This window comes from Trichomycterus rosablanca, chromosome 9, assembly GCF_030014385.1.
Source record: "Trichomycterus rosablanca isolate fTriRos1 chromosome 9, fTriRos1.hap1, whole genome shotgun sequence".
Lineage (NCBI taxonomy): Eukaryota > Metazoa > Chordata > Actinopteri > Siluriformes > Trichomycteridae > Trichomycterus > Trichomycterus rosablanca.
In genome coordinates, this window is record NC_085996.1 from 22,655,838 (window position 1) to 22,670,596 (window position 14,759).

Here is a 14,759-nt window from a genome sequence, read left to right on the forward strand (position 1 = left end):
ATCCTGGCAAATCAGCCCCATTAATTTTGAATTTCACCAGGAGCCACCTGTCAGCATATCTCTTATCAAATATACATACCATTGCCTAATCACATGGGGCCCACTGCCAACATACCTGCACGGGCCAACGCATGGGCGCAGGTGAAAGACGAGAGAGTGGAAAAAGACACAAAGAGAGAGAGAGAGATTCAGAAGAAAATGTAGGCAGGGGAGAAAGTAAATGAAAACTTTAACTCAGACCAGAACCTATTCACAGATAAAAGCACAGACAAAAGCACCATAAGACAAAAAGTGTGAGTGAGTTTAAAAACAAGTCTGAGACTTTAATCTTCTAAGGCACATGATCAAAGAGAAACAATGACATTAAACTGATGTACACACAGGATTAAGCTAAATAGTTCTAAAACAAATCACATATTTAGAATACTTTTAGAACACATTTGGCAAGGAAAATATGAGTCCGGTGTTCCTCAGTGTTATCAACAGGGGCTAGCCACTTTCTGACTACACTTGGCCTTACATCATGGAATTGATTACTGACATCATAAAGCATTAGGTTACTCCTTTAATTACAACTGCATTTTGAAATCCTAAAATCCTATATATATATATATATATATATATATATACAGTATATACGTATATACACTGATCAGCCATAACATTAAAACCACCTCCTTGTTCCTACTCACTACACCACCATAGAGCAGGTATTATTTAGGTGGTGGATCATTCTCAGCACTGCAGTGACAATGACATGGTGCCAATGTGTTAGTGTGTGTTGTGCTGGTATGAGTGGATCAAACACAGCAGCGCTGCTGGAGCTTTTAAATACCGTGTCCACTCACTGTCCACTCTATTAGACACTCTTACCTAGCTGGTCCACCTTGTAGATGTAAAGTCAGAGACAATCGGTCATCTATTGCTGCTGTTTGAGTTGGTCATCTTCTAGATCTTCATCACTGGTCACAGGACGCTGCCCACGAGCGCTGTTGGCTGGATATTTTTGGTTGGTGGACTATTCTCAGTCCAGCAGTGACAGTGAGGTGTTTAAAAACTCCATCAGCATTGATGTGTCTTATCCACTCATACCAGCACAACACACACTAACACACCACCACCATGTCAGTGTCACTGCAGTGCTTAGAATGACCCACCACCCAGATAATACCTGGGAGAGTCCTGACCATTGAAGAACAGCATGAAAGGGGGTTTAAAAAGCATGCAGAGAAACAGATGGACTACAGTCAGACAGACAGACAGACAGACAGACAGACAGACAGACAGACAGACAGACAGACAGACAGACAGACAGATAGATAGATGGATAGATAGATAGATAGATAGATAGATAGATAGATAGATAGATAGATAGATAGATAGATAGATATGGGGCTTTTGCATTTTAAATTTTTGAGTGTACCATTGGTAAGGCCAAGCGATTATATTGGATGGAAGGCCTGGCCTTACAAATTACATTCTAATTTATCTGAAATAGTGTATATTTCCTTTTTTCTTTATATTCACTTCATATACTTTTCCCCCTACTTTTTTGAATGCTCATTTGCTCACTTTGATTTAGAGATAAAAGCAAGGTTTAGAATTTGAGAAAGAAAAATGCGTATATTGGTACCACTACCACCATCACACACACCTACACAAAAACACAGATCTAATGGTTGGATCAGGGCTGACTATGCTTCTTAAATATAGTGATTTTAAATGACTTCAGTGCTGCTTTGCTATATATTTTTTTTGTGGTTCAAGCCAGGAGCAGATTTCTATCCAAGCGCTGCCTCTAATATTCACTGTTCATTTTCAATCTATCATGATCAGTCTGTTAATATGTACTGTATCTCCATAGTATAAAGTTACCACCTTTATTTTTATTAGTGTGGATGATGTTATTTCACTGATGTACCTTTTTAAGCTTTACATTACACAAATCCCTAACAATTACACAAATCCCAAAGCCAAAGAGTTTCAACCAGTGGCGGCTGCTGGTCTTTCAAACAGGGGAAGCTCATTGTCGGCTTACATCATAAAATGTGTCCATTTATTTATATATAAATTGTGCCCTCTGTTCCTTTTCAAGAAAATGGCCTGTAATGGGTTGCAGTTTGTCTTTCGACTTAACTCGCAAAATCCGCGATGGGACTGAAGCTTCAAGTGATAGCTGTCAATCAAAAGGGGATTCAGCCTTTCGACTGATCCTCCAATCATCTTGCAGAAGCTCAGCATCCAGACCCGCCCACAGCTCCATTCACCCCCAGAGACGCTCAGCGTCCGGGGGCGGGACAAAATCGTGGCATTTATCCAATGACCGACGAATTTCGAAGCAATGAAAAAAAACCTTCCCATGCAGCCCCATAGAAGTGAAGAGACGCTCAGCTTCTGCGGGCAAATGCATTGAGCTACGGGAATGTATGAGAAGTTCGAGTCAGTCGATTTGTGATATGTAGCTGGTTCTGAACGAACTCGTCTTCGAGATGAACGTGTTCTAACGCATTTGTAGAAAGTGAAATGTTAACACAACTGTACATATTTGACCATTTAATTTTTGACATTTTAGGGGAAGCTCAGCTTCCCTTGCAGTCTTAGAGAAATTGCCACTGGTTTCAACTTAATCTTATCACAATGTTTTGCTACATTTCAGAGAAGGAGTTATTCATTATATAGGTATTTAAGGTGTAAAACCTTGAAAATAATTTATCTCTAAACATTGTCCTTCAGTTGTATCTACTAACCTCTGTAACCAAGTAACATTTGGTTTTAGAGAAGTCATTGTGACCAAGATAAAAAATTTGGTTGATAAATTCATGAGTGGTGTGAATTTATATAATATTTTCTTTCTTTTACCATTTTCTATGTCTCAGCTTCCCAATGATTGCATTCCAACTTGTTTGATTTGATCTGTGAAGTGAGTTTTTACTGCACTGATAGACCCTGCACAAAAAGGGCTTTTCCACAAGCGTTCCACACAGATGATGATTATGTGTTGCGTAAGTTTGCAAAAGTATGGAAGCTAGATTTACAACTACAAAGGGTCTTTTTTCTTTTTTCTATTTAATCAATAATGGAATACAAGTGTTTAAAATGCAAAATAACATTTGTACTTTTATTACTACTCTACTACTACTACCACTACAGTAAAAGTATAAAGCAAGGAAAACACTAAGATTTAAAAATCAAATAGAATCTGGCATACTCATATCTTAAACTGACCACATGAAAACATGCACATGTGCGTCAGATAAGACTCAGTAAAATATCATGTCCAGGCATCGGCCAGTTTTTCAGATTGAGTCGACTGATTGCTGTAAACGATAGCTAAATGTTGGACAGTAATTGAACCGTTGTGGCTGGGCATCTGACACTGGCATGACAATCCGTCTGGGAAATAATTGTTCTGGCTACCAATAGAGTGTTCGGTTTGTGGGGGGAAATTGTGCTATGTTAGAAATGGCAGTACCCTCCCCCCTTCCACAGGCCCCCACTATACAGACTCCCCCACGTCCCCTGTTGTGAGACCAAAGCATGTCAGTACATGCCAAACCACTGCAGCAGACCAAACAAAAAGGGGGGACTGAAAACAACACATCAAAAGTACTGTACATATTATAAAATCAGAAACATTATACAGTAAAAAAAAAGAATGTATTTACCCAACAACTTGGCATTCACTTTATCAAACAGTACTACTGACCACACTATTAACACTAATAGATGCAGCCTGTGAATAGACTGGTTGTCTTTAACAGTGTTGTCTTCTATAGGTCAGAAAGTGCTGTTATATGAAAAATAAGCATAAATGACATGTAGTAATGTTTTCTTTCATGTAAAAAATATGCAAAATAATTAGATGCAAAAAATGATACTTGGCAATAGCCAGTCAGTGGGTTTAGGTGCATTTTTGTAACATTTTAATAAGAAATTAAAACTATTTTTTTTAATAAACACAAACAGTATACTCCAGTATCTTAAATTGTTGCAACCTGATAAAAACACATTGATTTAAGACCAGTAACTCAGTGTTGTCCAGTGTAGCCTTTACCAAGTCTCTTTTGTTTCTCTACATCTGTACACGTGAGGTGAGCTTTGAAACGGTGTTAATCTCCATCAACAACAACAAGAAAAACTGTGTACATTACAGTTTGGAGAGTTTGCCTGGATTGTGTTGTAAGATCACTAAAATCAACACAGGAGAGGAAACTGGCACATTAGCACCAAATAAAAGCTTTTATCAAAAGATGACTTTGTTTGCAGACATTAAAGATGTGTCGTAATTACGTCTCTTCGTATTACTTCAAAGTCAATTCAGTATCATCAAGATTAAACAAAACCACAATGCAAGGCAAGTTAAAAACAGATTAGTACTTAGAGTAAAGCTAATGTTAAAAGCAAACAGATTTTGAGGTATGTTACAACATTTTTATTTTAACTAATGTCACTTTTTTTTGTGGGCATGGGGGGGGGGGGGGGGGGGGGGGGGGTTGGGTTGGGGTTAGATGAAATGGACAATTCAACCAATCCTACAAGCATAATTCACAGTGCTTCAAGTTTAAAAATGATTTAGTAGTTTTTTTTCTTTATCCAACACGACGGTACAGATGACACAAACTATGTGCAATTAAAAGAGACTCAGGAGAAGACTTATAGTGATGCTACATTCTTGATGCTGGGGAGTAAACTAATATCTTCACCATATGTAGAGATGCCGATAACTGTGGTGTTTAAGCACACATGTAAATGCAGCTGTTCCATGGTTATACTGTCTGGACATAAAATTGTAAAATGTAAAAACAACAGAGATAAACCAGTGCCTTGTGTTTTCTAAACAGGTGACATGTAAAAGACAATTCACATGTTTAGAAGAGAAGAAAGTGAAAGGTCACCGGTCATCTTAAAGCTTTCATTTCACTTTCCTTTGGGAAATTGGGCCCAATCCAGTTTGTGCTGAATTTCATTAACCAATCTCTTAAATAGGGCTAACTTCATTGATCTAATCACCAGTCGTCATGATGTGTACTACTTATTTAAAATCTATCCTTTGCCATCATAGAACCGTTGCTTAATTTAATAAAGGATTTTAGCTTTTAAATTTTAAATGTGCAGTTATTAGTAAGATTTTAATAACTGAGATTAAGAAACCTGATCTTGACCCATATACACTATCTAATTATAAGTTTTTCCACAATTTTGCTATTATCTGCGCAAAAGCAGTACCTATAAAGTACTGGCACTCTATTGCTTTAAATTTGTCCATGTTAATAATAAATGCCCTGAAACTGCAAAGGTAAAGTATGGTGTTTAACCGGGGTCAGTTGTTGAACCTTTATTATTTACACTCTAAATGCTACTATTAGGAAAAGATATGAATAAACATGGCATTAACTTTTACTGTTACGCAGACGATATATAGTTGTATATATAAGCCATACCTACTAACATCTATACGATCAGTAACACTGAGGATTGTGTTTAAGTTATTGAGTATTGTTGAGCTATTACTTGTCAAATCCATGGCTGCTAGGACAAGTTGTCTAATATGGTTCTATATTTTGATGCTGTCTCTGTGACACCCAGCTCAGTTGAAAAAAAAAACCTGTCTCTGTTAATGGTGCTGAAAGACTGATTCATGTATTTATAACCTTAAGGTTAGATTATTGCAATGCTCCTTTCACTGGATTCTCTGGTAGATTCATTAACAAGCTCCAGTTCCTTCAAAATGCAACATCTCTGCACTGTGGAGGCCAATTAAACTCTGCATTAATTACAAAATACTTTAACAATAAAGTAATACATGGCCTGGCCCTCAAACTCAGTGTGTTTACTTCATTCATGAAGTACCTAGTTCCTAGAATAAAAAAAATCACAGCGGGGGGAAGAGCATCCTCTTACATGGTCCCACAGCTTTCAAATGATCTACCCACCTTAGGAATTGAGACACAGTCCGAAACATACTTTTTCCCCCCTGGCTTTTGATTAGTCTTTGTAAAAGCTGAATATGTGAAATCTGGGTCTGGGCAGTCTGGTGCTCTCATGGTCTGTCCCACCATCTGGCCCAGTTTTATGTAATATGTTGGGTCATCTAGCTGTTCTGTGTTTTGGCGCTATAAGACCAGGACTGTCATTACACCAATGTGCAGAGCTTTGTTGTTCATGGTTATAAAGAATTGCAGTGATATAGGATGTTGGGTTGCTGTCGTTCTGCCTCTCTCTTATGATCACTCAGGTTTACTGACAGTGGGAAGAAGGGCGCTGATGTCCTGAGAAAGATGCCCTTAACATTATTAACATTTTCATAATAACTTTATTGTTAACCTATTGTTTCTGATAGTGAGTTGGTCCTGTCATTTTTAAACAGGAACTCAAAAAACTATTTGTCTGTGGGAAAAAATAAATGAAACAATTTTTTGACTGGGATTTCACTTTAGGCAAGGGGCACCAACACAGATAAATATTCTGGGGGTTTTTTTGTGGCCAATTTATCATTTTTATTTTTACAGTTTTTTTTCCATCACAGGTCGGAAATGTTTTCCTTGGTTGAGTTCTATCCTACAGATGTACCTACAGATAAACAGACAGATGTTAAATATATGTATATTAGCCAGCATGCTTAGTTTAAATACAATACCTGTTAGAAAACAGAAAGCTGGTGTCAGTACCTCACAAAAGCTTTGCTTTTTTCTTGTCTGCACTAAACTGTAAAATGCTAAAAATACGTATCAGGGTTGTACTGGGTGTGGTGCCATATGGAAACACTGGTTGCAGAGCAGAAATACATTCACCTACCCATTAACTCACTCTCTCACCAACCTTCTGCATGCATTTAGGAGATGAAAATAAAACATGAATAAAACATATGGACCAACTTTACCACCAATAAAACACAGCAAGGAAACAAAATAAGAGTATGAACTTTTATTTTAAAAGAAATAAAACCTGGTGCTTTAATAGCTAATACCACATACATTTTAGTGTTGGCATTCGTTATGCCAACAATTTCATTTTTTAACTAAACACTTTATTCAGTGAAATGGTAGCAGTGGTAGCTCAGTGGTTAAGGTACTGGACTAGTAATCAGAAGGTTGCTGAGTCAATCCCCGCTACTGCCAAGTTGCCACTGTTGGACTTCTGAGCAAGACCCTTAACCCTCAATTGTCATAACTGTAGGTTGTTTTGGGTAAAATCATCTGCTAATTGTCATAAATGCATTCAGGTCAGGGATCCAGAAACACTGGGCACAAAGAAGGAACACATCCAGGACACACACACCATCATCATCATCATCGGCGGTCACTCGTAATCGAGTATGACTGTCCTCCTTCTTGGTCCTTGTGGGTCTTCAGATGGGCGTAGAGGCCGATTCTGGACCCGATTATTCTTGCGCAGTGTGGACAGGGGAATGTAGTGGTGGTGGATTTGGGTTTATACACACACACACACACACACATTCACTTACTCGAACCTGGGGAGAGAGGGGCACTTGGAGTAACCAGTTCACCTTCTGCAAGTTTTAGGTAAGAGAAAACCTAAAGAAAATCCACGTGGATACGGGAAAACATGCTAAACTCCTCACAGACAGCATATACAAAGGAGGTAGTAAACCCTGTCTTTCATAAAGCATCATGTTGTTGTGTGGCACCCACTATCGTGCCACCCCCGTGTTTTTGCGTGAGCTGCTCAGCGTTGACCCACCTGTCACCCACTCTGAGCCGACCGCCTGCTGCTAAACAGAGCGCGGGGACAAAGAGCACGAGGTGCTCAGGCGATAGCCAATCACAGAGGAGCTTTACTGAAGCGGTATAAAATCACTGGCGTGGCTTGTTTTGGTTCAGAACGCTGAACTACAGTTGGAAGAGAGGACGGAGTGTTAACGCAGCCGGAATATACAAGTATTTACAGTGGAGACGTTCACTTTGACCTGACGCGGTGGATATTTTATTCCTCAGTAATTTAGTCACAATGCGTTTAATTCAGAACATGTCCACTATAGTGGAGTATCCTGGCTCGGAGTGCCTGTCTAAACGGCTTATTAAGATAGCCGTTATAGGAGGAAGCGGAGTGGGAAAAACTGGTAAGCTTGGTTTGGTTTAATGTTCTGTTTGTTTGCTGTGCTTACTAAGATAACGTTTTACTATGTAATAAAATTAAAGATGATTAACCAGTTTTATTTTGTCCTCACAGCGCTCGTTGTTCGCTTTCTGACCAAGCGCTTTATTGGAGATTATGAGAGAAACGCAGGTGGGTGAGATTTCATTGTATGTACAGTACGGTCACCGTTTTCCGTACAGAAGATTTTATCAACAAGTTTTATACTAATAAACTTGAATTTCTGTTTCTTCATCTGTAAAAACAGAAAGATGACAAGGCGCAATTTACTAATCTATTTATATGTTTAATGGACTTGGTTAAAATTCATGTTAAATTTCTAGTGTACGGAACACTGTGACCTTTTATTGTATTACCTGAAACACGTACAATGAGCTGACTGTCCTGTCACGATTTTAATACTTGTTAATTGTTTCACATAGGCAATCTGTACTCCAGAGAAGTCCAGATCGATGGAGAACAAGTCGCAATCCAAGTGCAGGACACGCCTGGAGTTGAAGTAAGTTTATTTTTACTATATGTAAAGTATTCTTACTATAGTCAGTTAAGTTTGCCAGAAGGCGCATTATTCTCCAACTGTGTGTGCTGGTGCGCACAGGGCTTTTGTGTTTTGTTAGATCGCATGCCTGTGCTCTTTGTTCTTTTATTCTTTTTAACACTTGAGGATTATTGATTAGCAGTCAGTCTGTTGTCACTCAAACTGGCATCTCACAACCCTGTCCTCTAAACACACACACACACACACACACATAATCACAAACACAAAGCTCAGTGGGGTATTTGCAGAAGACTCCCAGTAGGACACACGACCACATCTCCTTTATTAATATTTCATTTAACTAACAGAGAGAAATTCACATTCCAACATTTAAAACAGTTATAACTGTTTATACAAGCACCAGACTTGGCTATTTGAGAAGGTGGCTATTGTCTGGAGTTTGAGACAGAGTTTGGGGCTGGTTTACAGATCTGGGCAGCACTCCAAAACCTCTGAATGTCTGTTGTTCGAATTGCCAGTCTAGCCACCTCATTTCCCCTCTGTCTGTGTTAAGGTTTCCTAACTTAGAGCTAAACTTTTCCTTTCCTACATGTATATGATCGTGTCGGACAGTCTAGAACAATATCCAAACACTGAACATTGTCCCTAATGCAGACTGCTTGATTTCTAATGGTTAGTAGTAATTTGTAGTTGGCTTTACATTGACATCTTTAAGATTATTTTTCCCACATTTATTTGTGTTGTATGAGAAAGCAAACATTTGTAGGTACATTGGGTTCATTAGTTATGTCTAAAACAGCTGTATAAAACACCAAAAGCACAGTTTTACCACCGACTCATACTTTCCCTTGGTATATCCCAGACCTGCATACATTGCTAGTACTTTAAAATGTATTTTATTTATTGTACCAAATAAATATGTATTCAAAGAGAAAAAAGCAAGAAATAGATTAAATGTCCAATAGTTACAACACAACTAATGGCACGAACACTCACAATACTAGTACTGTTAAAATATAACTATTATATAGTCTGTTAGTCTATATATATCTTCTAACCCTACTAAGTATTGGTTTCTTGAAAAGGAATGATCATATGGTTAAATAAAGAATTAAAAATTATACTGAATTTTAAATCATTGTAACACAACACTAAGTTATTCTGTATAATTGTTCTATATATAAAACTGTTCATTATAAGCTGTTACCCTTGGGATTTAGTTTCATTTATGCAAATTAAACAATGTAAATAAAACATTTCTCTAGACACTGATTTACCCTCTCTCATTGTCTCTTTTAGATAAATGCTAATGGCATGAGTTGCACTGAGCACATGAGCCATTCCATCCAGTGGGCTGACGCCGTAGTCATGGTCTACTCTGTGACCGACAATAACAGCTTCGACCTCATCACCCAGCTCCATCAGTTGGTAACCCGTGTTCACTCAGGTCAGACAGCGCCACCACCAGTCATCCTTCTGGCCAATAAAGCGGACTTGGTGCATGTCAGGCAGGTGGAGGCACAGCAGGGCCCTGCACTCTCCTTGGCACTTGGGTGCTACTTTTATGAAGTGTCGGCTAGTGAGGACTACAGTCAGGTGCAAGGAGCTTTTCACAGACTCTGTACAGAACTTGCAAAACGTCAGACAGCATTCAGCACAAACACAGCTTCTGCGGGAAATGAGAAGAAAAGGTCGCCACTTATTCCCCGACCCAAGTCGCCCAACATGCAGGACTTAAAAAGGCGCTTCAAACAGGTGCTGTCAGCCAAAGTACGCACTGTGACTTCTGTTTGAGCCAGGGTAAGCGATATGGCCCAGAGGGGCTGACGAAGTGAGAAATGCAAAGGATTGAGATTGAGGGAGAGTTCAAGGATTGTTAAGGTTTCAGTCTTGCTCCCCGAGCTCAATCGCTCATCAGCAGGCCGGGATCAAAAATAAAGGCTGAACTTTGACCACTCGGTTGTTGGAACCAAAGGACGTAGCCGAATTGGTGAATTCTGACCATCCTGGTGGTGGAGGTTAAACCACCTGTACCACTGTGACTGTATGAGAGCAGAAGCTCAGGACTGCGTTGAGGAAAAAAGATTGGACTAACTAAAACGTATGCACACGCTGCGTTATCTTTAGACAACTTCACCTGGCAACAGCGGTTGTGAAGGACAGAAGGCTGACTATTTTTAACGACCAGCATTAAAAGAGAATCTATTTTTTCTGGGGGGTTTTTCCTCTCTCGCTGGAGAGGCAAACTGAAAGCAGGCATTGTTAAAAGAATGAGGCACTAAAGCTGAAGGGCTCAAACTATGTGTGTGTGTAGTTTCTGGTTCTGTATAAAACCTTTCAGGTCCAGTTTGTACAATAAAAACAAAAGAGATTTTGTGCACTTTAAATCAAGCCTCAAGACTAAGGCTTGATCTTATTTATTGTTTCTGGTCAAAAAATAAAAAGTTTAAATCTATTTCTGGCTCCAGATGTGTTGATGTACACTATAAACAAGACTGTCTAATAATCACTGAAGTTGCTTGTGTCATCACTTTAACATCACTTCTCGGGCACACCCAGAGCACAATAAGAAGCAGACGATGCATAAACCACAACCAAGCTTGCTGCTATGCTCGTAAAAATGCTGAACTTATTTGGAGTGTACACATTAGGACCTAATTATGGCTGGAATTGCTTAGGAATAAGTTTTACACATCATAAATGGTGTAAAATGACATGGGAATCCCCAATAAAAATGCACTTGTGAAAAAGACAACTGTATTCATATATATTCTGGGTATCATAGTGCGCTGAGCTTTTTTTATATTCCACTTCTGATTGTGAATTGAAAACTACACAGTATTTTATTCTACATTTGCTCTCTGTTCACCTTAAACATTAGGTAAAATAAGGTGGTTTTATGGATGCAAATTTGGCCACATTCTTTAAACCTATAAAACTGTAATTAGTAGATGGTTAAACATCAACACGCTTATGATGACCTATAAAAACGTCAAACACATCACTGTTGGTCTGAATGGGGGAGGTGGGGGGGGAGGGGGGGGGTGTCGGTTTCCAACTGCACAAAATACTCATGAAAGTAGGAGGCATTTGCACAAGATTAGGCTGTGACATCATTTTTATCCAGATGTAGCAATAATAGGATTATTTTTGGTCTGCCCCACAGTAGTTGGTAATGTTCTATAGCCCTGTTTTTTGAATTAATATTACAAAACAAACATATAGTTTAATATATAGACTTACACCATAGGTCAAAATGTGAACACTCTTCCTAAATATAAAGTTAAAGCATTTCAGCCAGACTCACTGCTAAAAGGTTCAAATCAGTTTTATTAAATACAGTGGTACCTTGAAACTCGACCTCAATTGGTTCTGGGAGTGGCGTTGAGTCTCAAGGTATTTTTTGCCATAAGGATGTATGGGGAAACCTGTTAATTTGTTCCATGGTCCCGTGGAACTACATATATTTTAGGCTAATGTAAAATAATGGGGTTGTTTTTGACACGTATACACTGAAAATATCACAAATATACACTGAAATACAATTGAAAAAGTTAAAAATCAATAAAAAATACAATAAAACCTGCACTTTACCTCTTTATTGTTTCTTTATGCTTCTTAATCGTGGAGATGCTTGATCTTGGAATACCGTATTCCATTCAGTAAAGGCGCATTCACATGAAAAGCAGCAAAATCGCTTTTTGCAAACTTATGAGCATTAATAATTAAGAGTGGTTTAAGCACTCAAGCCAAGTGCTGAACAAAGCGACGTTGAGTTTAAGGGTACAAATTTCTTGACGAAGGATGTCGCATTTCAGAGATTTCAAGTTTAGGGGATGCTGAGTTACAAGGTACCACTGTATATGCCTCCAATGGAGGGCTCCTCTGTGTTTTAGTATGACTGTGCCCCTGAGCACACTGCAAGGTTCATGAAGACATGGTTTGATAAGTTTGGCTTGAAGGAATGCCAGTGGCCTGCAAAGAGCCCCGAAGAGCCTTGACCTGAATTTCAACACCTTTGTAATAAATTGGAAGATACACTTCAAAGCCTTGTAAAAAGGGTAGTTTAAAAATAGAAATCTCATGGTCAGGTGTTCACAGATTAAGCTTGTACCCTGATCTAGACAGTTGGTGATTGACTATAATAGAAAAAACACACACATAAAGACTAAGTAGTTAGCTTTATAATGGCTACATAGAGTGTAGATGCCATTGTAGTGTATATATTGTGTAGTGCATAGATGCTGAGATAAGGAAACAATTTGGGATTCTGCCATGTGATTACAGCTGTAAAAAGGATAAAAGTGGTGGAAGTTACATAAAGGTCATATGGGACAAACATTTGAGCAGGCCCTTGTTTTTAAATTTAATTGCAGACAGAAAAACAGCATTTTTAGATTTGTATGATAGTGTGTGCTTATTTGGCACACACAGGATAATAATTGTCTGACAATGCAAAGTGTACTGTTAAGACCTAAGTTGTTGGCATTACATTTTAAACAACCTAAAGTAGACCAACATGAAGAAAAACATTGTGTTTAATAACAATTGTATTGTGCTAACCTTTTCTATGCCTCTAATACATTTTACATTTATTTTACTAATAAATGTAAAACACCAACTCAAGCAGGACCAACACATGGTTAGCTGTATGTCAAATGTATAAATAGCCCTGCATAGCAAACAGGACATATAATGGGCCCAGAAGTCTGAGACCACTAGTGTTTGTATTGTGAATCATTTAATCAGCATAATTTAAGTTGGAGTTTCAGTGGAGAAGGATGGCTGGATGGGGGTTGGGGAACCCGGTTTCTGGATGCAGGTATTGAGTAGTGTGCTATGCCATTTAAGGCCTATTCAAGTCAGCAGCAATTTTAAGAGGATGTACAAGCTTTTCACTGATCCCTGATTAAACCTCCCTGATTTTAAGCCCTCATGTAGTATCGCTGTTTAGTGAGCAATTAATTAAAAACAGCCAATTAAAGAATGAGATTGGGAATATACATGTAACATAATATCCTAAACGCACTCGATCAAGCTGCAACACATTCAAAGAAGGATGGCTGCTGTGTTTTAAATACCACAACTGAACTAAATAGTGCAAAATAAGTTGTGGTTTGGGACACAGCCTTTCAGCACAGATGTAAGACCAGCATATCTGTTTTGCTCAGTATCTGTTCAGGCATGATACTGTGAGTTCAGGCTATAAAGGTTGTGGATTTTTAGATATTATCAATGTTAATGTTTCATGCTGAACTATTACATGCAACCTGTAACACACTTGATTCCCTTCAATTTTGCTCTTCGAATTAGATTTTTTCAGGTCATGCCTTTCTAGTACAGCTCTGATGATGCACTGTTTATCCTTGGTCACTTCAGCCCAACTCCTTTTTTAACAAATCCTTTTTGTTTTGGCACTTCACCCCATGCTGCACTAAACCCACTCTTTTGTTGATCTATCCCCCAACCCCCATCTCACAAACACATACCCCTAGACTTATTCAGATGCACAGCTGAATGCAGACTGAATTCATGAAACTGCAGCAGGTAAAGAGAACAGAGAAAGACAAGTGTGAATGTTAACACTTCTTTGAGTATTAAGTAAAGTGTGGATTCCGTTTCATAGGACTACATGCTTAAGTTTTATCTCTGAAGTCTGTTTCATGTGACCCTCTTTATAGGTGTTACATGGTGGTAGATAAAGGACCAGGCACTCACTACTACAGGTTACTATCCAAACCATAAGCACCCAAAATCTCCACCCACTATTGCAGGATCAGGATCATCCTAATCATCCTCGGGACACTTGCATTGTTATAAATTACTTAATTATTTCATATAATGACACATAATATATTTATTATAGACATACATACAGTGTATCACAAAAGTGAGTACACCCCTCACATTTCTGCAAATATTTCATTATATCTTTTCATGGGACAACACTATAGACATGAAACTTGGATATAACTTAGAGTAGTCAGTGTACAGCTTGTATAGCAGTGTAGATTTACTGTCTTATGAAAATAACTCAACACACAGCCATTAATGTCTAAATAGCTGGCAACATAAGTGAGTACACCCCACAGTGAACATGTCCAAATTGTGCCCAAATGTGTCGTTGTCCCTCCCTGGTGTCATG

At 38.5% G+C, this 14,759-nt stretch overlaps 1 protein-coding gene across 1 annotated transcript; it reads left to right on the plus strand.

The window, feature by feature from the left end:
* The first annotated feature begins 7,856 nt into the window (after nucleotides 1-7,856).
* On the plus strand, nucleotides 7,857-11,069 carry rasl11b (RAS-like, family 11, member B). Its single transcript, XM_063001265.1, has 4 exons — nucleotides 7,857-8,080; nucleotides 8,191-8,247; nucleotides 8,538-8,614; nucleotides 9,914-11,069. Exons 1-4 carry the CDS (start codon nucleotides 7,969-7,971, stop codon nucleotides 10,406-10,408), a joined length of 741 nt encoding a protein of 246 aa, XP_062857335.1. The 5' UTR covers nucleotides 7,857-7,968; the 3' UTR covers nucleotides 10,409-11,069.
* Nucleotides 11,070-14,759: the final 3,690 nt, after the last annotated feature.

Coding starts and splice junctions, on each gene's coding strand:
- rasl11b (XM_063001265.1), top strand. CDS start 7,969: ATGCGTTTAATTCAGAACATGTCCACTATAGTGGAGTATCCTGGCTCG. Junction 8,081..8,190: donor AAGCGGAGTGGGAAAAACTG/GTAAGCTTGGTT, acceptor TTGTCCTCACAG/CGCTCGTTGTTCGCTTTCTG. Junction 8,615..9,913: donor AGGACACGCCTGGAGTTGAA/GTAAGTTTATTT, acceptor TGTCTCTTTTAG/ATAAATGCTAATGGCATGAG.